The 24,290-nt window shown below is 40.3% G+C and overlaps 1 protein-coding gene across 1 annotated transcript in view; it reads right to left on the bottom strand.

The window, feature by feature from the left end:
• LOC128695352 (moesin/ezrin/radixin homolog 1) overlaps positions 1-997 on the bottom strand; it is a 28,069-nt gene extending 27,072 nt beyond the window's left edge. Inside the window, exon 1 of the mRNA XM_053785869.2 lies at positions 831-997. Coding sequence (XP_053641844.2) covers positions 831-967 — 137 coding nt within the window. The 5' untranslated portion in view covers positions 968-997. The remainder of the gene's footprint in view (positions 1-830) is intronic.
• Positions 998-24,290: the final 23,293 nt, after the last annotated feature.

Raw genomic sequence — 24,290 nt, 5'->3', positions numbered from 1 at the left:
GTTAGGCATGACCAACCAAACTGCAGCAGTATTACCAGACTTATTAGTGATGTCACTGAATCTCACATTTGTAAACCACAGATCCAGCTAACTAGTTTCTTGGATCTGTTCAAAGGTGAGGTGATGCTATACTTATACTTTGACAACATGATAAATATCAAAGAGAATTTATCTCCACTTTGATCTTATTCTCATTTTCTCTCTCTCTCTCTCTCTCTCTCTCTCTCTCTCTCTCTCTCTCTCTTTTTCCCCCCTCTGCCCCTTCTCCACCCTTTGTCCCCCCTCTCTCAGTGTTTTGTACCCTTTATGCCTTGATGCTAGTGAGAGGCTGTAGATCCAAGGAAGTGGATATATTTTTCCTTTCTTTGGGTCAAATCTGAATGCCTCCCATTCCCCAGGTGCTATATGGCCCCTACGGGTATAGTGCTTCCCGCTGAAGAAAATAAAACAAAATACATGTAATCTAAGGAAGTGTATTACAGTATTTAAGGTGAATTTAGGTCAAAATATTTGTTTCTCTTCAGTTAAATGCATATTTTAATGAAGATGAAGATTAGCAATATAGATATAATAATGTTGGTAGAATTACCAACAATATGTCAGGTAAAAGGACACATGTGCAACTAATGTGATATTTTATTGTGGCAACATTTTGCTTTCCAGGAGTTTTGTCAAGCCATAATGGATTGACAGAGCTCCTGAAGAGCGAAACATTGCCACAAAAAATTTTTGCATTAGTTGCACGTGTCCTTTTTACCTAACTACATGAAGCCACATTGTGTTAACCTCTAAATCAAAGGTTTCCAAAAACAATTTAATGTGTAACTTACTTGTCCTCTCTGTCATAGACGTTAATTCCAAGTGCATCAATACCCAAGGTAAGTTTTGTGCCCTTCTTGTTCTCAATATCAAAGTAGTTGACACCATACATCTCAGTGTCTTGAGCCAGCTTCAGGTACTCCATCATGGCTTCCTCTCTGCAAGAAACACCAACATAAACTTAGGAAAAACCTGACTGGCAAAAAAATAGTATACACTTGTGGAAGAAAAGAGAGCAGTTAAGGCAGTGAATAAAGTGGTAAGGGTACCCAAAATACTATTTATATTACACTTGTGATAAATGGTTTAGAAAACCGACAAGTTGAAGAATGAGACACTTGTGCAACATAATGGGAATCTTTGTGTGGTGAAACGTTTCCTCAAGAAAAATTCCCATGTGTTGCATAAGCGTCTCAGTCTTCATATTAGACTTGCTTCGGTATCCATATGATTTATGCTACATTGTAACCTGTATCATAAACCTGGCACTCTGGAAGCTCAATTTTTGTCAATTGCCCGGTTTACCAGCGAGCTCTCAGGAATTACCTCCAGCGTCGCCACCGACCTGCCACTCTTACTTTATCTTCCCTTCTTGCAGACGCCCAGCCTTTGACTTATATTCACTGTTTGACTTTTTTTCAGTAACTGCTTTACTGTACGAACTTTGACACACAGCCCTTAGTGTCCCTACCAGCCCTTTTCTCCCTTCGCCTCTGATCCCCTCTCCACCTAGTTATAGAATCAGCATTATTTTCTGCCCTGTAGCGCTGTATGACCCTTGTCGGTTTAGCGCTTTCTTTAATTGTAATGCAGTGGATCCTCAATAATCGTAAGGCTCGATAGTCGTAATTTTCGGAAATAGTAACATTATTTTCGTCAAAACATTGGCTCGCGAATCATCGTTTGACTCGCAAATAGTCGTTCGTCCTGGACGCGTACACATGGCTCCAAGCCACCTTGCTCTCCCTTCCCAGCCAGTGTGCCATTGTTTACCAGTGAGTGACGGTCCCCTCACTTGTTTATACGAAATATTTCATAATATTCCATTCATTTTAGTGCTTGCAACTGCTAAATAAGCTACCATGGCTCCAAAGAAAGCTCCTAGTGCCAGGCCTTTGGTAAAGAAGGTGAGAAATACGATTGAATTCAAGAAAAACATCATTGAGCAATATGAAAGTGGCATACGTGTGGCTGAACTGGCCAGGATGTATGAGAAACCCCCATACAGCCATAGCTTCCATCGTGGCCAAGAAAAAGGAAATCAAGGAAGCTGTTGTTGCAAAGGAGGTAAATATGCTGACAAAAATGAGATGCCGGCAGCATGATGAAGATGCAGGCAGCATGGTGGAGATGCAGGCAGCATGGTGGAGATGCAGGCAGCATGGTGGAGATGCAGGCAGCATGGTGGAGATGCAGGCAGCATGGTGGAGATGCAGGCAGCATGGTGGAGATGCAGGCAGCATGGTGGAGATGCAGGCAGCATGGTGGAGATGCAGGCAGCATGGTGGAGATGCAGGCAGCATGGTGGAGATGCAGGCAGCATGGTGGAGATGCAGGCAGCATGGTGGAGATGCAGGCAGCATGGTGGAGATGCAGGCAGCGTGGTGGAGATGCAGGCAGCATCTCGAAGATGTTGAGAAGTTATTATTGGTGTGGATAAATGAGAAACAATTAGCAGGAGATAGTCTTATGCAGTCGCTTATTTGTGAAAAAGCTAGGCAGTTGCATGATGATCTCGTAAAGAAATTGCCTGAAACGAGTACTGATGTTTGAATTTAAGGCCAGCAAAGGCTGGTTTGAGAGATTTAAGAACCGTAGTGGCATACACAGTGTGATAAGGCATGGCAAGGCTGCCAATTCGGACAAAATTGCAGCTACAAAATTCCTAAGTGAATTCAAGGAGTACATTGAGGCTGAAGGATTGAAACCTGAACAAGTGTTCAATTGTGACGAAACAGGCCTCTTTTGGAAGAAAATGCCAAAGAGGACCTACATTACTCAGGAGGAAAAGGGACTGCCAGGACACAAGCCTATGAAAGACAGGCTGACGCTCATGTTCTGTGCTAATGCTAGTGGGGATTTCAAAGTGAAGCCGTTACTAGTGTACCATTCTGAAAATCCCAGACTGTTCAGGAAAAACAATGTTATGTTTTGGAAAGCTAATAATAAGGCATGGGTCACGAGGGAAATTTTCGTCGAGTGGTTCAACGAAGTGTTTGGCCCTAGTGTGAATTACCTCCTGGAAAAGAAATTGGATCTCAGGTGCCTCCTGCTGATGGCCGATGCACCTGTTCATCCTCCAAACTTGGATGACCTAATTCTGGAGGAGTTTGGGTTCATCACAGTAAAGTTCTTGCCCCCTAATACCACTCCTCTCCTCCAGCTCATGGACCAGCAGATCATTTCAAACTTTAAAAAACTCTACACCAAAGCAATGTTTCAAAGGTGCTTTAATGTGACCTCAGACACTCGCTTGACCCTAAGAGAGTTTCGGAAAGATCACTTCAGTATCCTCCATTGCATAAGCCTTATAGGTAAGGGTTTGGAGGGATTGACTACCAGGACTTTGAACTCTGCTTGGAGAAAATTGTGGCCAGATTGTGTCCACGAGGGATTTTGAAGGGTTTGGGGGCTGACCTCTGATGAGCCTATGACAGTTGTGAAATCTATTGTGGCATTGGGGAGTTCCATGGGGTTGGATGTGAGTTTGGAGGATGTGGAAGAGTTGGTGGAGGACCACAAAGAAGAGCTAACTACTGAAGAGCTGCAAGAGCTTCAGCAGGAACAGCAACAGACCACAGCTCAGAATATTGCTGCAGAGGAGGAAGAGAGATGGAAGAAGTTGCCTTCAGAAATTAAGGAGGTTTTTGAAATGTGGGGTAGGATGGAAAGATTTATGGAGAAACATCACCCTGACAAGGCTGTTGCAAGCCATATTGGCAACTTGTACAGTGACAAAGTCTTGGCCCATTTTAGGGAAGTTTTAAAGAGATGCCAGAAACAGAGGTCTCTGGACAAGTATTTACTGCCACAGGTGTACAGTGACTCTCAAGTTGGTCCTAGTGGCATTAAGAAACAAAGAGAAGAGAAGTAACCCCAGAAAAGGACTTGGTACTTGAGGTGTTGATGGAAGGGGATTTTCCTTCCAAACAGTAACTAATCCGGTCTCTCTCCTCCTCCAGTCTTCCATACACTAAGAAGAATCACCAATAAAGGTAAGTGTTATGCTGTTAATGTTTCATTCGTCATGTCCCATTGTATTGTGTATGTACTACATCTATATTTCATGTAAAAAAATTTTTTGTTTTAATGCATTTTCTTATGGGGAAAATGGGTTCGAAAATCGTTGATTTCGATAATAGTCACAATTCCAGGAATGGATTAATTACGAAAAACGAGGGCCCACTGTAATCTGGAAGCTCAACTCGGAAGAGGTAGAAGAGCTGCAGCTCCTTCAAGAGATCCAAGAGCTATAATTAAACCTTCCTAAGATGTCCAGATGAAGATCAGCTCCATTCAGAGGACCAGGAGCTGAAGCTCAACCCAGTCAAAACCTTCAAAGCCCATCAAAAATCTTCACTTAAGACACACCGACACTGAAAGTTTGAAGGCGATGTACAGCAGCACTCGAGAAATTATACATTAGTCAGTGTTACATTTTGTTCAATAAATTGTCAAATTAAAACATACACAGGACAAAACCACTCTAAATCTCCACTTAATATGATGCATGATGTTAGACTTTGAAATGGATCAGAAGAGGTATTCTCCAGTGATTGTTGAGCTGTATGACCCTGGTGGTTTAGCACTCGGTTTTGCTTATAATAATCTCCAGTGATTATATGGAAATCAATATCACACTTTAATAAAACTAACAAATTGAGACTTGCACAACCCAGTAAATCAATTCTTTAAGAAAAGTACACCAGAGCTGAAAGTTTGAAGCCGACCTGACCCCTGTGGGTTTACATAAGCTTAGTTGTGATTTTTTTATTTTATTATTATCACACCGGCCGATTCCCACCAAGGCAGGGTGGCCCGAAAAAGAAAAACTTTCACCATCATTCACTCCATCACTGTCTTGCCAGAAGGGTGCTTTACACTACAGTTTTTAAACTGCAACATTAACACCCCTCCTTCAGAGTGCAGGCACTGTACTTCCCATCTCCAGGACTCAAGTCCGGCCTGCCGGTTTCCCTGAATCCCTTCATAAATGTTACTTTGCTCACACTCCAACAGCACGTCAAGTATTAAAAACCATTTGTCTCCATTCACTCCTATCAAACACGCTCACGCATGCCTGCTGGAAGTCCAAGCCCCTCGCACACAAAACCTCCTTTACCCCCTCCCTCCAACCCTTCCTAGGCCGACCCCTACCCCGCCTTCCTTCCACTACAGACTGATACACTCTTGAAGTCATTCTGTTTCGCTCCATTCTCTCTACATGTCCGAACCACCTCAACAACCCTTCCTCAGCCCTCTGGACAACAGTTTTGGTAATCCCGCACCTCCTCCTAACTTCCAAACTACGAATTCTCTGCATTATATTCACACCACACATTGCCCTCAGACATGACATCTCCACTGCCTCCAGCCTTCTCCTCGCTGCAACATTCATCACCCACGCTTCACACCCATATAAGAGCGTTGGTAAAACTATACTCTCATACATTCCCCTCTTTGCCTCCAAGGACAAAGTTCTTTGTCTCCACAGACTCCTAAGTGCACCACTCACTCTTTTTCCCTCATCAATTCTATGATTCACCTCATCTTTCATAGACCCATCCGCTGACACGTCCACTCCCAAATATCTGAATACATTCACCTCCTCCATACTCTCTCCCTCCAATCTGATATTCAATCTTTCATCACCTAATCTTTTTGTTATCCTCATAACCTTACTCTTTCCTGTATTCACCTTTAATTTTCTTCTTTTGCACACCCTACCAAATTCATCCACCAATCTCTGCAACTTCTCTTCAGAATCTCCCAAGAGCACAGTGTCATCAGCAAAGAGCAGCTGTGACAACTCCCACTTTGTGTGTGATTCTTTATCTTTTAACTCCACGCCTCTTGCCAAGACCCTCGCATTTACTTCTCTTACAACCCCATCTATAAATATATTAAACAACCACGGTGACATCACACATCCTTGTCTAAGGCCTACTTTTACTGGGAAAAAATTTCCCTCTTTCCTACATACTCTAACTTGAGCCTCACTATCCTCGTAAAAACTCTTCACTGCTTTCAGTAACCTACCTCCTACACCATACACTTGCAACATCTGCCACATTGCCCCCCTATCCACCCTGTCATACGCCTTTTCCAAATCCATAAATGCCACAAAGACCTCTTTAGCCTTATCTAAATACTGTTCACTTATATGTTTCACTGTAAACACCTGGTCCACACACCCCCTACCTTTCCTAAAGCCTCCTTGTTCATCTGCTATCCTATTCTCCGTCTTACTCTTAATTCTTTCAATTATAACTCTACCATACACTTTACCAGGTACACTCAACAGACTTATCCCCCTATAATTTTTGCACTCTCTTTTATCCCCTTTGCCTTTATACAAAGGAACTATGCATGCTCTCTGCCAATCCCTAGGTACCTTACCCTCTTCCATACATTTATTAAATAATTGCACCAACCACTCCAAAACTATATCCCCACCTGCTTTTAACATTTCTATCTTTATCCCATCAATCCCGGCTGCCTTACCCCCTTTCATTTTACCTACTGCCTCACGAACTTCCCCCACACTCACAACTGGCTCTTCCTCACTCCTACAAGATGTTATTCCTCCTTGCCCTATACACGAAATCACAGCTTCCCTATCTTCATCAACATTTAACAATTCCTCAAAATATTCCTTCCATCTTCCCAATACCTCTACCTCTCCATTTAATAACTCTCCTCTCCTATTTTTAACTGACAAATCCATTTGTTCTCTAGGCTTTCTTAACTTGTTAATCTCACTCCAAAACTTTTTCTTATTTTCAACAAAATTTGTTGATAACATCTCACCCACTCTCTCATTTGCTCTCTTTTTACATTGCTTCACCACTCTCTTAACTTCTCTCTTTTTCTCCATATACTCTTCCCTCCTTGCATCACTTCTACTTTGTAAAAACTTCTCATATGCTAACTTTTTCTCCCTTACTACTCTCTTTACATCATCATTCCACCAATCGCTCCTCTTCCCTCCTGCACCCACTTTCCTGTAACCACAAACTTCTGCTGAACACTCTAACACTACATTTTTAAACCTACCCCATACCTCTTCGACCCCATTGCCTATGCTCTCATTAGCCCATCTATCCTCCAATAGCTGTTTATATCTTACCCTAACTGCCTCCTCTTTTAGTTTATAAACCTTCACCTCTCTCTTCCCTGATGCTTCTATTCTCCTTGTATCCCATCTACCTTTTACTCTCAGTGTAGCTACAACTAGAAAGTGATCTGATATATCTGTGGCCCCTCTATAAACATGTACATCCTGAAGTCTACTCAACAGTCTTTTATCTACCAATACATAATCCAACAAACTACTGTCATTTCGCCCTACATCATATCGTGTATACTTATTTATCCTCTTTTTCTTAAAATATGTATTACCTATAACTAAACCCCTTTCTATACAAAGTTCAATCAAAGGGCTCCCATTATCATTTACACCTGGCACCCCAAACTTACCTACCACACCCTCTCTAAAAGTTTCTCCTACTTTAGCATTCAAGTCCCCTACCACAATTACTCTCTCACTTGGTTCAAAGGCTCCTATACATTCACTTAACATCTCCCAAAATCTCTCTCTCTCCTCTGCATTCCTCTCTTCTCCAGGTGCATACACGCTTATTATGACCCACTTCTCGCATCCAACCTTTACTTTAATCCACATAATTCTTGAATTTACACATTCATATTCTCTTTTCTCCTTCCATAACTGATCATTTAACATTACTGCTACCCCTTCCTTTGCTCTAACTCTCTCAGATACTCCAGATTTAATCCCATTTATTTCCCCCCACTGAAACTCTCCTACCCCCTTCAGCTTTGTTTCGCTTAGGGCCAGGACATCCAACTTCTTTTCATTCATAACATCAGCAATCATCTGTTTCTTGTCATCCGCACTACATCCACGCACATTTAAGCAACCCAGTTTTATAAAGTTTTTCTTCTTCTCTTTTTTAGTAATTGTATACAGGAGAAGGGGTTACTAGCCCATTGCTCCCGGCATTTTAGTCGCCTCATACGACACGCATGGCTTACGGAGGAAAGATTCTTTTCCACTTCCCCATGGACAATAGAAGAAATAAAAAAGAACAAGAGCTATTCAGAAAAAGGAGAAAAACCTAGATGTATGTATATATATATATATGCATGTGCGTGTCTGTGAAGTGTGACCAAAGTGTAAGTAGGAGTAGCAAGATATCCCTGTTATCTTAGCGTGTTTATGAGACAGAAAAAGAAACCAGCAATCCTACCATCATGCAAAACAGTTACAGGTTTTTGTTTCACAGTCATCTGGCAGGACGGTAGTACTTCCCTGGGTGGTTGCTGTCTACCAACCTACTACCTAGTTGTGATTATAATAACTAAAGCCAACCAAGAGAGATTTCCAGTTATGGTGCACAAACAATAGTCCCCCACATTTATAATTTATAAAAGTATCAAATTTGGACCTAGGCTACCTAAAACTTCATGTACCTAACTTTGATTTAGAATTTTAGATGTATCAAATTTGGCACTGTTTGGAGAAAGAATTCTTGAATTATCACCTTAAAAATTACATTTTTCTTAAATAGGATTGATAAATTTGCCCTAGGGAGGTCAAAGGTAGGGTAAGGGGTGAGGCACCAAGAATGGGTCAAAATTTTATTTTAAGAATTGAATATGTGATGATCTGTGGGTTCAGCCAAGATGTTCATTCCACTGCTCTGTTTATCTTGCTGAGATCATTAGGTAGAACAATGGAGTGTATATGTTAACTGAACCCACTGCTCATATCATCAATGATTCTCATACTATAAATGATATATACTCATTCCTGGCCCCCTCACCTGACTTCACCCCTGAACCCTTTCACTGCTGATGCATTTCCTTCACCCCAGAACCCTTTCCTTCACCCCTAAACTCTCTCCTTCACCCCTAAACTCTTTCCTTCACCCCTGAACCCTTTCCTTCACCCCTGAACTCTTTCCTTAACCTCTGAACCCTTCACCCTGATGCTTTCCTTCAACCCCACCATTGATTTCTGTTGTAATCTCTCGAACTTCACCTCAGAGTGCTAATTTGCCTTCTAAAGGTGGCGTATCTGTGTTTTTCGTGTTCTCTTCAATAAAAAATGGAGAACTGGCACTTAAACAACCCAAAACCTATTCAAATCTTCTAATTAAAATTTAAAGCCTATCAGAAAAGGCATTCTCTAGTTATAAGGATAACTAGAGAATGTAATAGCTGTATAGCCCTTGTGGCTTAGCGCTTCTTTTTGATTACAATAATAATGATTACAATAATAATAGAGAATGTAATAATAACAATAATCTAGTTATCAGAGTAATATATTGCACAGTGCACCAGTACTAGGTAAGGTTGCATTCTTAAGGTATCAGTTTTGAAGCTGATCTCTGTGCTGTATGACCCTTGTAGGTTTAGCACTTCTTTTTGATTATAATAATAATTGATGCTGATCAGTTGAGGCACTTGCAAATTATCACATGATAATGAATAAATAGTTCTTCAAATTGGCACAGACCAAAATCACTTCAAATCTTCCTACAAGATATACCAGCGTTTAAGATTGAAACTAATTGGAAGAGGCGTTCTTTAGTTATCGCACAGAATTCAACAATTCTAAGTTTATTATAATGCAACCCAATATGTCCTGTATGAGTTTAGGGCTGTTGTTTTTGTTGCTGTTGGTTTGGTGATGGTAATAGTAGTAGTTAGTGCTTCTTGTTTTTGTTGAATTTACAAATTTTCACCTATACAGCTGTATAGCCCTTGTGGTTTAGCGCTTCTTTTTGATTATAATAATAATCACCTATACAGCCTAAGCCCGAAAGATATCATCCATGTTATAAGATGTACCAGGCTACCAGCCATTAAAGTTTGAAGCTGTTCAGAAGGGTCATACCACACTATAAAAATAAAATCAGCAAATTTACACCCACATATTCCATTAACAATTACAATCACCAGCTAACTACTGCTGCAAGTCTGATGTTGATCAGAAGAGGCTTTGTAAGTTTTAAAGTTCCACGAACTTTTCGTAATAAACAAACGTTGGAAATTTGATTTTGATCTGAAGACGCGCTTAATAAAGTTATTCCCCTGGCATTTTATGACCCCCTATGGGTTTAGCGCTGGTGAGGGGCTCTTGATCAAGGGAATTGGATCTGTGTTCCGGTTCCCTGAATTGAGCCTGAATACCTTCCATCCCCCCATATGCGCTGTATAATCCTACGGGTTTAGCGCTTCCCTGTGATAAAGGTTTAACTCTCCCCCTAAATATATAATCTAAATCAGAAGCCTTGTAGGAAGAAGTAAATAGGCAGACACTGCCCCTCGAGAGGTTCCTTATGTCGGTGAGTACTGCTGTATGGCCCTTGTTTAGTTTTAATTGTTGTTGTAATTATTATTATAATCATGAGGAGCGCTAAACTCGTAGGATTATACAGCGCACGTAGGCGGGGATGGAAATTATTCAGGCTCAATTCAGGTAACCAGAGCACAGATCCAATTCCCTAGATCAAGAGCTCACCAGCGTGCTGTATAGTCCTTGTGGCTTAGCGCTTCTTTTTGATTATAATAATAATCCTCACCAGCGTCGAGGAACCTCCCTTGAGGGATGTTGCAGTAATTGATGTCGGTGAGGGGCTCTTGATGCAAAGAATTGGATCTGTCCTTCCCGTCCATGGATCAAACTTGATTTCTTCCCATTCCCCAGGTGTTGTACGAACCTTACGGCTTTAGCGCTTTTCCTTAAACAGTAATATTATAATACTGATAATAAGTTAACTACTAAGGGTACCCCTACAGGGATGTCTAATATATGTAGTGTTTGGGTCTTATACAAGAATAATAACAAAATATTGAAATTAGTTAAAATATATTTGACCTTATTTAAAATTTAAGACAAGAAGCAATTGTTATTACAGCGTCTGGGACACAAGTAATAATCAGGTTTGATCAAAACTCCAATTTCTTGGATGAAGAGCTCTTCACCTACACGAAGAGACTCAAAGAATATAACGAATGAAACATTCAAGACAATAAAATAAAATGTTTACGTTTACGAAAAACAATACAAATTTTTATTTCTTTGTGGTACAAAAACAATGTAGTTTACACACAATAAAAGTTTAGTAGCCACAAAAGAAAGTCACTAATATGTAATGCATTTCGGGCAAGCCAATGTAGCTCTTTTGATTCATATTTTATACTTGGAGATGGCCAGGTATTGCTGAAGATGTAGAGAAAACAAGGCTATTTTAGGAAATATTACAACAAAATAAAATAGGCGGGAAAAGTTATATTGACAGTTGACATTGTCAGTGTTCGGGGAGGGGAGGGCAGTGTCTTGACAACCTCGGCGGGGTGAGCTTGTAGTCGACGTCACTAGCATTTATTACAGTGAACGAAGCGTTAAACTTGTATGGGACGTTAAGAGTATGGAAGGGTAGAAGCTCGATCCTCCGTCTGCTAATCCCGACCAGTATGACGGGTCAAGATGTTGGTGCTGCAGTAATATCTGTTGGGGAAAATATGCCCACAGTCTATTATGACATTCATGGGGGTGACCACCTGTCTCGGTGTTACAATACCACACGTAGGGTTACCACCTGTCTATTACAGTACCACACGTAGGGTTACCACCTGTTACAGTACCACACGTAGGGTTACCACCTGTCTGTGTTACAGTACCACACGTAGGGTTACCACCTGTCTGTGTTACAGTACCACACGTAGGGTTACCACCTGTCTAATGTTACAGTACCACACGTAGGGTTACCACCTGTCTGTGTTACAGTACCACACGTAGGGTTACCACCTGTCTAATGTTACAGTACCACACGTAGGGTTACCACCTGTCTGTGTTACAGTACCACACGTAGGGTTACCACCTGTCTGTGTTACAGTACCACACGTAGGGTTACCACCTGTCTGTGTTACAGTACCACACGTAGGGTTACCACCTGTCTGTTACAGTACCACACGTAGGGTTACCACCTGTCTGTTACAGTACCACACGTAGGGTTACCACCTGTCTGTTACAGTACCACACGTAGGGTTACCACCTGTCTGTTACAATAACTCGTAGGGTCACTACTTGCCCCAGTGTTACAGTAATACCCGTATAATTATTACCTGCCCCAGTGTTACAATAACACTCGTAGGGTTATTTACTAAGTTTATTTAGGTATACACAAATACAGTTACATACATTATCATACATAGCAGCATATGTGTAGAGAACCTAGGCTCACCCAAAAAACATCAGTGACTTATTTCCACTGGGGTCCTCTTAATACATTATTATTATACAATGTAGGGGATATCTTATTCCTTGCACATATCCTTTATAGTATAATAAGGTAAAAAAAAGTTATCTACATTTACATGTGTTTACTAAAAAAAAAAAAATCATTCTCCTCCCTCTCTGTCGCTACACTTATTAGGTACCTTGTGGCTCTCTTCTTGAACTGGTTCATGCTGTGATTGGCTTTGACATGTGGAGGCAAACTTTTCCACTCCTTTATTGCTGTACAATAAAAGGTGTTTGAAGCCTGGCCACTGACTGTGGGTACTACAAAGTTGTACTCTCTTCCCCTAGTACTATGATTATTTTGGTTCCCAGCCTTGACAAAATTAGCAGCGAGATATTCTGGATACTGAGTAATTTTACAAACTTTATTAAACTTCAGTTGTTTTACTGTCTTCATCAGCGCTGTATAGCCCTTGTGGCTTAGCGCTTCTTTTTGATTATAATAATTTACTGTCTTCAATACTCAGCATATCGAATTGTAATTCATCCTGGCCTGTATGTTTTCTTGGACCCAGGTCCAGGATGAATCTTACCATTTTGTTATGGGTGATTTGCAGTTTCTTTCAGTTTTTTTTTCTCTTAAAGCAGAGTACTGTGAATAGCAAGCTTAGTCCAGATGACATTGTATGAGAGATAGACATAGGGTCCTGCGAGCCTCAGTAGGTAGACACTGTACTTGTCTGTAGAGGAACTTCAGTCTAGCATTCGCTTTCTTGACTACGCTGTTTCCTATCAATTCTCCTGACATGCATGGGTCAAGAGATTCCCAGATATTTTACGGAGGAAACTGAAGTAATGGGTTCCCCATTACACCGAACAATAAAATTATTTACACTTCTCAGTTTGTTTCGTGCCAGAGTATGGCTTCCGTTTTGGTGTCACAGTAGTACTGGTTGGATGACCACATATCCTCGTCAGTGTCCATGCATCAATAGGTCAGCCACCTTTCTCAAGGAGACGTGTGAAAATATAAAGTCAGAAATAACTGGACTCAAAAGTGATATACGAATATTGGTGGATCAAGACGCAGTCATGTAACTAGTGCAGCGTAAACAATGGAATTCGTTGTGGCTCGGCAGTCCACCGAGAAAAGGTAAGTAGTATAAATCAGCCCTAATTAATCATAATAGTGTTAGGTATACTTTTTGTTATTGGTATGTTTATGTATGTCTTGTCTATGGTCTTATTTTACTACAATGCTTGTCAGTATTTATTACTTAAGTTGTTAACGTATTCGGGATACGTTATTGGATTAACGTTTAATTATTGTTTTGCTTGTTAAGGTTGGTGTGGAAAATACTGTATATATTTTCCAGAAATTCAGTATTTATATGTATATAGATGGCCATACTGTATTTAATAACATATAGAAAATGGGAAACTGAGCCTGGGGAGAAGGAACAGTCGCCATTTTGTTTGAATTTGGATTAGAAATGTTGGTGTAATGGGAAGAATTTTTCGTGCTCTAGAGGTTAAAATTGGGCTGACACCTCTCAAATAGGAGACGAAATTGTTGGATGTGCATTCCTGCATAACTTGAGATATCAGGCGACTGGACAAGACAGCTCCAGGAACCTCAGATAAGTCTTATGTAGTAACCTAGCCAGTGTTATTTTCATAGACAGTGAGGTTTTCTGAGTATGATACACATTAATCTCCAGTCAAATTGGTGAGTGTTATGATTAAGATATATTCTCCTTCTGTTATGTAAATGTGTGTATATACTATAATCCTTTTTTAATTTTAATATACAGTCCACAAATTTATATATTTACCAGCATTCCTGGTGATGTATATTTCATTTAATTAATAGGTCCAGAGCAACTTGTGGATATGACAGTGGTAGATATCGAAGAGGGACATTTTTTGCGACCTAGGTGTCCCAAATTCCTACTTGTCTAACTGATAAATAATAATTATCATTGTTCATTTACTGTTATGTATATAATGATACATCCAAGTAAATGCAATTTTCCACAGTTGGTGACAGTCGACTTAATTTTCTGTTCGTGTGTGAGTGGGGGGGGGGGAGGGTAGAAGTGTGAGCTATATTGTGTTAGCACCAGCAACATGAACATCTTGACTCTGTAGCATAGGGTATTAGAAGTAGGGTGTGGATTGTGTTGTTGGGATTGGCATAGCGCCATTATATATGGTTTATGTATTTGCTGGACTGGGATCGCGCCACTGGAGATCCTTGTTCCATGTTACTATACGTTTATACCTGTGGAAAATTGCATTTATCTGAATGTATCATTATATACATAACAGTAAATGAACAAAGATAATTATTATTTATCAGTTAGACAAGTAGGAATGTGGGACACCTAGGTCGCAAAAAATGTCCCCCTTCGATACCTACCACTGTCATATCCACAAGTTGCGCTGGACCTATTAATTATAAATAAAATACATCACCAGGAATGCTGGTAAATATATAAATTTGTGGACTGTATATTAAATTAATAAAGAATTATATATATACACATTTATATAACAGAAGGAGAATATCTTAAAATCATATCACTCACCAATTTGACTGGAGATTAATGTGTATCATACTCAAAAAACCTCACTCTAACTAAATCTATGAAAATAATGCTGGCCAGAATTACACACAAATCTAGAGAGCTTATCTGAGGTTCCTGGAGAGGTCTTGTCCAGTCGCCTGATATCTCAAGTTATGAAGGAATACATATCCACCAATTTCGCCTCCTATTTGAGAGGTGTCAGCCCAATTTTAACCTCTAGAGCACGAAAAATTCTTCCCATTACAACAACGTTTCTAATTCAAATTCAAACAAAACGGCGACTGCCCCCCCAGCCACAGGTTTCCCATTTTCGATAACATACTTCTTTTAAAAATACAATATAGGGCATCTATTTATCTATAAATTACCGTATTTCCGGAAAATATATACAGTATTTAACACAATACCTATATATGTGTTTTGTAGATTTATTTTAAATGAAAAATGTATCATTGTAACATTAGTGAGGTATTTTTAACTATTTTCGAGTAACGGTATGTCTTGTGTAATGCCAGGCAGTTTCTTGTTAATATATTGTATTACAGGTGTTTTAATGATACGATCATTATTCATGTTTAAGTGAACGAGTTTTTGATATTGTGTATAGATTTAGATTAGATTTTGCCACCGAAGTGGCTAGTTTATTGTGCACCCTATATCCATCCTGTGGACGGTAGTGCAAGAGCATATGGATACACAAAAGGCCTAGGAACTAGGCCCCAAAGGGTTAACAGGAATACATATGGATTTATATCTACATATCTATAGTTCACTTATCTGTTACAAGCAAATTTAGGAAATTTGCTTAGTATATCTGGTATCTTATTTTCATTAATATCTTGACATGTCACATAGGTTATTATACTGTCTGTCTCTGTATTCCTCAATAAGTGGACAATTAAGCCTGATCACATAATTTACATTTAGTTTGATCATCATCTGTGTGTCTCCCAAACTACCAGATGTACTTGTAACCAAGACTAAGCCTGGCCACTACAACATCAGTCAGTCTGTTCACATTGCACGTTGCTCCATAAACATACTTATCTACGTTCATGTTATCATAGTGGGTTATAGATCTACTCAGGCTTCTAACTGCATTCCTATAACAATCATTTTCATTATTTACTTCTCTCCTAATATTATTCTTAATGCTAGACACAGTTATACCAAAGTTATATTCTACATTCTCCTTCTGGGTACTCTTCTTGGCTAACATATCAACTTTATCATGAAAGAGTAATCCAATGTGTGATGGGATCCATAGCAATTGTACATTAATTCCTTTGTCCCTAATTTTTGAGTATCTATACCTGGCTTCTCCAATGAGCATGTTGTTGGAGTCATTATATGAGTCAAGAGCCTTCAATGATGACATAGAATCAGTAATGATGATAGTCAAGCTCAGTGTCATAGGTTAACTTTAGTGCCATTAGGATGGCAAACAATTCAGTTTGCAGTGTAGACGCCCTGGGGTTTACCTGGAGAGAGTTCCGGGGGTCAACGCCCCCGCGGCCCGGTCTGTGACCAGGCCTCCTGGTGGATCAGAGCCTGATCAACCAGGCTGTTACTGCTGGCTGCACGCAAACCAACGTACGAGCCACAGCCCGGCTGGTCAGGAACCGACTTTAGGTGCTTGTCCAGTGACTGCTTGAAGACTGCCAGGGGTCTGTTGGTAATCCCCCTTATGTATGCTGGGAGGCAGTTGAACAGTCTTGGACCCCTGACACTTATTGTATGGTCTCTTAACGTGCTAGTGACACCCCTGCTTTTCATTGGGGGGATGTTGCATCGTCTGCCAAGTCTTTTGCTTTCGTAGCGAGTGATTTTCGTGTGTAAGTTCGGTACTAGTCCCTCTAGGATTTTCCAGGTGTATATAATCATGTATCTCTCCCGCCTGCGTTCCAGGGAATACAGGTTTAGGAACCTCAAGCGCTCCCAGTAATTGAGGTGTTTTATCTCTGTTATGCGCGCCGTGAAGGTTCTCTGTACATTTTCTAGGTCAGCAATTTTACCTGCCTTGAAAGGTGCTGTTAGTGTGCAGCAATATTCCAGCCTAGATAGAACAAGTGACCTGAAGAGTGTCATCATGGGCTTGGCCTCCCTAGTTTTGAAGGTTCTCATTATCCATCCTGTCATTTTTCTAGCAGATGCGATTGATACAATGTTATGGTCCTTGAAGGTGAGATCCTCCGACATGATCACTCCCAGGTCTTTGACGTTGGTGTTTCGCTCTATTTTGTGGCCAGAATTTGTTTTGTACTCTGATGAAGATTTAATTTCCTCGTGTTTACCATATCTGAGTAATTGAAATTTCTCATCGTTGAACTTCATATTGTTTTCTGCAGCCCACTGAAAGATTTGGTTGATGTCCGCCTGGAGCCTTGCAGTGTCTGCAATGGAAGACACTGTCATGCAGATTCGGGTGTCGTCTGCAAAGGAAGACACAGTGCTGTGGCTGACATCCTTGTCTATGTCAGATATGAGGATGAGGAACAAGATGGGAGCAAGTACTGTGCCTTGTGGAACAGAGCTTTTCACCGTAGCTGCCTCGGACTTTACTCTGTTGACTACTACTCTCTGTGTTCTGTTAGTGAGGAAACTATAGATCCATCGACCGACTTTTCCTGTTATTCCTTTAGCACGCATTTTGTGCGCTATTACGCCATGGTCACACTTGTCGAAGGCTTTTGCAAAGTCTGTATATATTACATCTGCATTCTTTTTGTCTTCTAGTGCATCTAGGACCTTGTAGTGATCCAATAGTTGAGACAGACAGGAGCGACCCGTTATAAACCCATGTTGCCCTGGGTTGTGTAACTGATGGGTTTCTAGATGGGTGGTGATCTTGCTTCTTAGGACCCTTTCAAAGATTTTTATGATATGGGATGTTAGTGCTATCGGTCTGTAGTTCTTTGCTGTTGCTTTACTGCCCCCTTTGTGGAGTGGGGCTATGTCTGTTGCTTTTAGTAACTGTTAATTCTTATTGTTAGGTAAGACACATATGCAACAGTTAGACAACTTTATTCCGAAACGTTTCGCCTACACAGTAGGCTTCTTCAGTCGAATACAGAAAGTAGGCAGGAACAGTAGAGATGTGAAGACGATGTAATCAGTCCATCACCCTTGAAGTCGTAGAATTTGAGGTTGTCAGTCCCTCGGCGAAACGTTTCGGAATAAAGTTGTCTAACTGTTGCATATGTGTCTTACCTAACAACCTGTCGGTATTGTATACCATTTTGATGTTAATTCTTATGCCTAACTCAACAAATTTATTATCGTTTTTAAGAAGGGAGGTGGCAACAAGAGCAGATGCAGCCCTGCCAGAAGACTCCTGTTTAGATCCATCAGTGTATATAACTTGTGATAATTTATTACTACCAGCTAGGTGAGAAATTTCTTCTTGAGCAGTTGCTCTAACAAGAGATTTAAGGAAGGGATTACTAGCAATGAGCTTCTTGGGAGGGACTTGCAGGTATGTGATATTAAATGAACACATCTTCCACGGAGGGGTGAAATGCTCTTGTTGCCTACAGTGATACAGTTCATGCAGGTTATAAAACTTAATGTAATTGCACGTTTTCACAATCCATTTAGATCTGTGTGTATTTACCTCTAGACACTTGGTAAGATTCATTTTGACTGGTTCGTTTCTCAACATTCTAATACCTAGTACAGTGTTAATCTCAATAATCCTATCACTGATACTAGAAATACCAAGCTCCTTCCTCATGTTAAGAACTTTTGTAGATCTGGGACAGCCAAGAATAATCCTGAGAGCTTCATTTTGCATTAACTCCAAGTGTCGGAGAGAACTTTCTCAAGCTAATATCAACATGGGAGCAGCATAATCAATTAAGGACCTAACATAGGCTATGCACATCATTCTCACGATTCTAACATTAGCACCATAGTTGGGGTTGTAGTCAGCAATAGCTTTGAGAGCATTCAGCCTAGCTTTGCATTTCTTGTTTAGTTGTGGTATAGTGGATTTGTTAAAGGGTGCATCTACACCAAGATATCTGTAAGTTTTAACGTAGCTAATGATTTCACCCTGCAAATAGATGGGTGGGGGATGTCGTTTGCTTGTTAATATCTTTGTTTTAGAAGAAGATATTATGAGGCCTAGTCGATTACAAATTGCTTGAACTTCATTAAGAATGGTATTCATCTTCTTATGCCCTGTTGTATGGATCATGATATCATCAGCATAGCTTATAGCTATATATTTAGGTGAGGCAGGTAGAGCATTTAGGAGAGCATTAATCAGAATATTAAATAGCATGGGACTAAGAACCCCTCCCTGCGGTGTACCTAAAGACATTTCTTTAGAATCACTTCTGAAGCCTTGGTAAAGGACAGAGGATACTCTATTTGACAGGTATCCTATTATCCAGCAGAGTAAGCTACCACCAATATTCATTTTAGCTAGTTCATGTAGTATAACGGTTCTGTTCGCATTATCAAATGCAGATTTAAGATCAAGAAAAGTGGTAAAACTAGTAGAGGTGTGTGCAGTGAGAAAGGTGGAAATACAGTTCTGCACACTTTTACCTTTCATGAACCCATAGAGGTAGGGGGAAAGTTGATGTCTGATTCTGTAGTACAGTCTGTTAAGTATCATTCTTTCAAAAGTTTTACAAATACAACTAGTTAAGGAGATCGGTCTAAATGTATCAGGCTGTTGGGGCTTAGGGATAGGCACAATGAGACTACTTGTCCAGGAAGTAGGAAGAACGTCCTCAATGTAACTGAGATTATACAGTGCCAACAAAGGGTTATCAGGCACGTGCCTAGAGTTCTGAGAATATCATAGGTTATACCATCCTCTCCAGGAGCAGTTGATCGACCTTTAGTTAATGCATTATCTAATTCATACTCAGTAAAGAGGCAATCACTCTCATCAATATTTTGGCTCATAAAATTAATCAGTTTCAACATTTCTTCAGAAGTACTCTCTAAATTTTTTCTAATATGAGATGGAAGGTTTTCATGCCTGGATGTTTTGGACCAGTCATTTATGAGGTCATTTGCTTTTTCATGAGGAAAGGGATGAGCAACATTGCCAGTCTTTTTCCTGGTTATTTTATTTATACCTTTCCAAGCCAAACTTAAAGGGGTGGACCTATTTAATCAACTAACAAACTGTTCCCATTCCTGTTGCCTAAGTTCTTGCTTTATATTCTATGTAACTGTATTGTGTATACCTGAATAAATTTACTTACTTACTTAGTGCAGCTTGGAACGTTCTGAGCAGGTCTGGGGTTCTACATTCACGGTATGCTTTACCACTCCTCCTAGCTGCTGCATGTGTTAGATTGCGTAGCTGTGGATCATTATAGTATTTACATTGGTTTTTATTGTTATTTATAGTGGAGGGTCTTTGTTTCCTATTCCTGCCCACTTGATCTGTGAGAACACTCTCAATAGTGGTAATTAAATCATCATTAAATTTTTGTGTGCCAATGGGCTCGTAATTCTTATACCATTGATCCAAGTGGTTAATAAAGTTGTCTCTGTGTTCTGGTTTGAGAATAAGTTTCCTCCTTCTGTATTTAGCTCCTTGATTGCTGGAGATGTGATCAAGATTGACAGTTGTTAGTCTTGGGAAGTGGTCAGATAGATCATGAACTATGACAGTCATGCATCGTATATGATGTACTAAATCCAAGACACAGATCTAGTATGCCACCATATATGTGAGTAGGCTCAGTAGTGCCCACAATTTGAACATTATCATGCTCATTTAGCAATTTCACTAGTTTAGTTCCATTGGTGTTTGTTATTGGTGTTTGTTATATTCTTATGTCTGGCATTAAAATCTCCAAGAATGATGGTAGGTTCACTATTGATGCGATTTGGTAAAGCATCAGGTCGAAGCTGGTTCGCTGGGGCATAGAGATTAAAAATGTTTATGGAAAAATCGCCTGCATATACTTTGACACCATGATACTGCAAGTTAACTCGACTCTGCAAGGAAAGGAGTAAATGTGGCAAGTTCTTTCTGACATACATCACACAACAGTTGGTTGACCTTAGGTTATAGGCTGCATATCCAGGCAAGTTGGTGGAGGTGCTCCATCTTTGAATCTACATTCCTGCAAACAGATGATATCAGTATTCTTGATTGCACTAATATGATGTAAGTCAGGCAACAGCTTCCTGATGGAAGCAATGTTCCATGAAAAGATTTGTATGTATCCATTGTAGTGAGTTATTACAATCTCTTGCTCATAAGATGGTAAAACTATTAGGCTTTGACTACAGTGTGCAGGCACTTAAGAGCAAATAGCATAGTTTGTACGTCTTTATCTTCAGGACCTTTATTTTTAAGCATTTTTCGGCATCTTGACAGCCAGTTAAAAGGCAAGTTTTGAAGGCAAGAGTCATGGGCTTCTTTCTTACAAATTGCTGGAAACTGAACGGGGATTGCTGCACTTTTGACATCATCACCATGCTCAAGAGCATCATCCTGATTACATATATTTATTAAACGTGTCAGGATCTGTTCAAGATGCTCAATTTTTTTTCTGGAAATTTGTTATAATATGAGGAAGGTCAGGCGAATCCAATGCCTCTCCGGAGGATGGCACTTCTGAGTTAGTGCTTTCTTTAACACCTATCACCTTAACAGGTACCATGGTTACATTAGTGTTCTCTGATGGTGCCTGTGGCAAGTCTGTTTCATCATTCATTGCACGTAGGTCCTGTGCATCTGACTCATCTCCAATTTCCAGGGGGGGTTACCTGTGTGGTGTCCGTCTGACTGTTGTAGTTGTGTGTATTGGGAAAAATGACAAACTCATCCTCATATTCAGGTGTAGCCATAGGTATCAGTGGCAGACCAGTAGTTCCACATGTGCTAGCAGGGATGGCTAGCTCCTCCACAGCTGGTGTGTGTGATGGCATTCTGGTATCACCAGAATCCTTTGCAGTGAGGTGGGGTTCTTGCACACTTTGCAGAGGTTCAGTCTCAGATCTGGCTGTGGTAGACTGGATGGCCTCATCCTCAGTTACCATTAAAGGACTGTAATGATACGTTCATTATTCATGTTTAAGTGAACGAGTTTTTGATATTGTGTATAGCCACGTGAAAGTGGACAGTTTTCACTTGTGGAGTGTAGGATTGTAAGATATACTGTGTTCGCATCATCATATTATAAAAGTCTTTGTGCCTGCGTAGCACTGTACTTAGAAGCAGGGTGTAGAGTGTTTGGTTAATTTTAAGTGTCATTATGTCTGGTGTAGTTAGTCTACCGAGCAGTAACAGTGTTGATTTATTGCTTATAACTAGTACCATTGTTACATATTAACATATGTACCTACCTATGTATATCATTTGTACGTAAAGTTTTAAATAAAATATAAAAAAAGTGTTAGGTAAGTTTTGGTGGTGGTTAGGATATTTTGGCTTCAACAATCTAATTGATTTTGCACGATTCAAAATTTTGCTATATCTCCAGTATTTATAATATAACCCCAGTCCTATTTGACTGATGAAGCCAATTATAATATGCCCATGCACTCTGCCTTAGGCCCAGACTATCGAGTCCATATTTCTCAGAAAATATTTTTGGTGTCGGAAATTCACCAGGCACGCACCAACATTCGATACTGCCGAAGACAATACAATATAAAATGATAGAATAAAGTATGATAAATACATATTACAGAATATAAAACTCAAATGGATCCATCCACAACATCGACTGTCATTTACATAATGCGCATAACAAATTGGATACTGAACGGACACAAACCGAAAACCTTCATACTGCTCCTCTAAAACTCACGAAATCGTAATAACATGATTGGAAACAAATCATACCACGGGCGGGGATAGAACCCACGATCAGTCATAAAACTCCTGACGGAAGCGCTAGCCATTGGGCCAGGTGGCTACAAGATTCGTCCAACTAGGTATATTTATATACCATATGAAGGTTAGCATAGGCACCACTGTGACCACAAACTCCAGACCGATCGCGGGTTCTTCCCCCGCCCGTGGTATGGTTTGCTTCACCACAACTCTAATACAATTATACCTCACTTGCATTAACATAATAGTTGCTGAATATCAATAAAAGAAAGCAAATATATTCCATAGGTCCAGGAGGCTCCCATTCCATCAAAATTAGAGGCTACCTTAAGACAATAAATCACTCATAATAGTGACACTAGATGAAGGGATATAAATAGTACTTCCCATCGCATCTACCGTTAAGTAGGCTACCGAGCCACGCATGACATTAACCGGAAACCATAACCATAAGCCACACCCATGGCACTAAGTCATGCTGCTACTAAATGTCTCGCACATCGCCTGCCTGGTAAGGGCGCGGAAACTTGGAAGTCCTTCATGCACCATCCAGTTACTGCAGAATTTGGTTGCTGCTAATCATTTGCGAGTAATGAACTCTGTCAAGGACTTGCATAGTCTCTATATACTCCATTTAATATACGCCGCTCCCTTGGCAGCTACAGTAGAAATGCCCCCTAAAATGAATGCAACCATTCTTTGTACATGGTAACACCCTGGTTATTCATTGATGTATTTCAAAAAAATCTGTGACAAAAGTACAAATGATACTTCGTATTCTCTTCTACATCTCTTCCCTCCCCTTCCACCATACTCATAACGCCGCCAAGGAAACGCTCTTCCAGTACAAGAAAACAGCTCTCACCAGCAAAAATGGAATATAATAACTTAAACAATTATGATTCACCGCTTTTAATCAGGACCTTAGCTCTGGTAGCGTTATAATTATTGTAATCATGAGTTCATTACCTTTTGTACCTTGTTCAGGTATAAAAACTTTGGGGCCCTGTCCCTGGACCCATTATGTCCCTCTGTAATCTTTTGACTACCGCCCACAGGATGGGTATGGGGTGCATAATAAACATTTTAAGCTAAACTAACTCGTGGGGGAGCGCTAAACCCGTAGGATTATACAGTGCATTCCCTCAAGGAAGGTTCCTTGATGTTGGTGAGGGGCTCTTGATTTAGGGAATTGGATCTGTGCTCCAGTTCCCCGAATTAAGCCTGAATGCCTTCCCCATCCCCCCCCAGGCGCTGTATAATCCTCCGGGTTTAGCGCTTCCCCTTGATTATAATAATATACAGCGCATGTGGGGGATGGAAGGTATTCACGCTCAATTCAGGGAACCTGAGCACAGATCCAATTCCCTATATCAAAGAGCCAATACCAGCGTCAAGGAACCTCCCATGAGGGGGTAGCGTTAGAAGCACCTTCAAAAACTGCGAAGTCTTGCCAGTTCTCCAATGTATAGGAAGCACAACTTTCCATACACCCCACTCTAAATACATACTTGTCCTCGAAGATTCCCCATTCTGAACCACCAGTATCTATAGAAATACAACGCCA

The sequence above is a fragment of the Cherax quadricarinatus genome, chromosome 50 (genome assembly GCF_038502225.1).
Source record: "Cherax quadricarinatus isolate ZL_2023a chromosome 50, ASM3850222v1, whole genome shotgun sequence".
Taxonomy (NCBI): domain Eukaryota; kingdom Metazoa; phylum Arthropoda; class Malacostraca; order Decapoda; family Parastacidae; genus Cherax; species Cherax quadricarinatus.
This window is presented reverse-complemented; position numbering and strand designations above follow the sequence as displayed.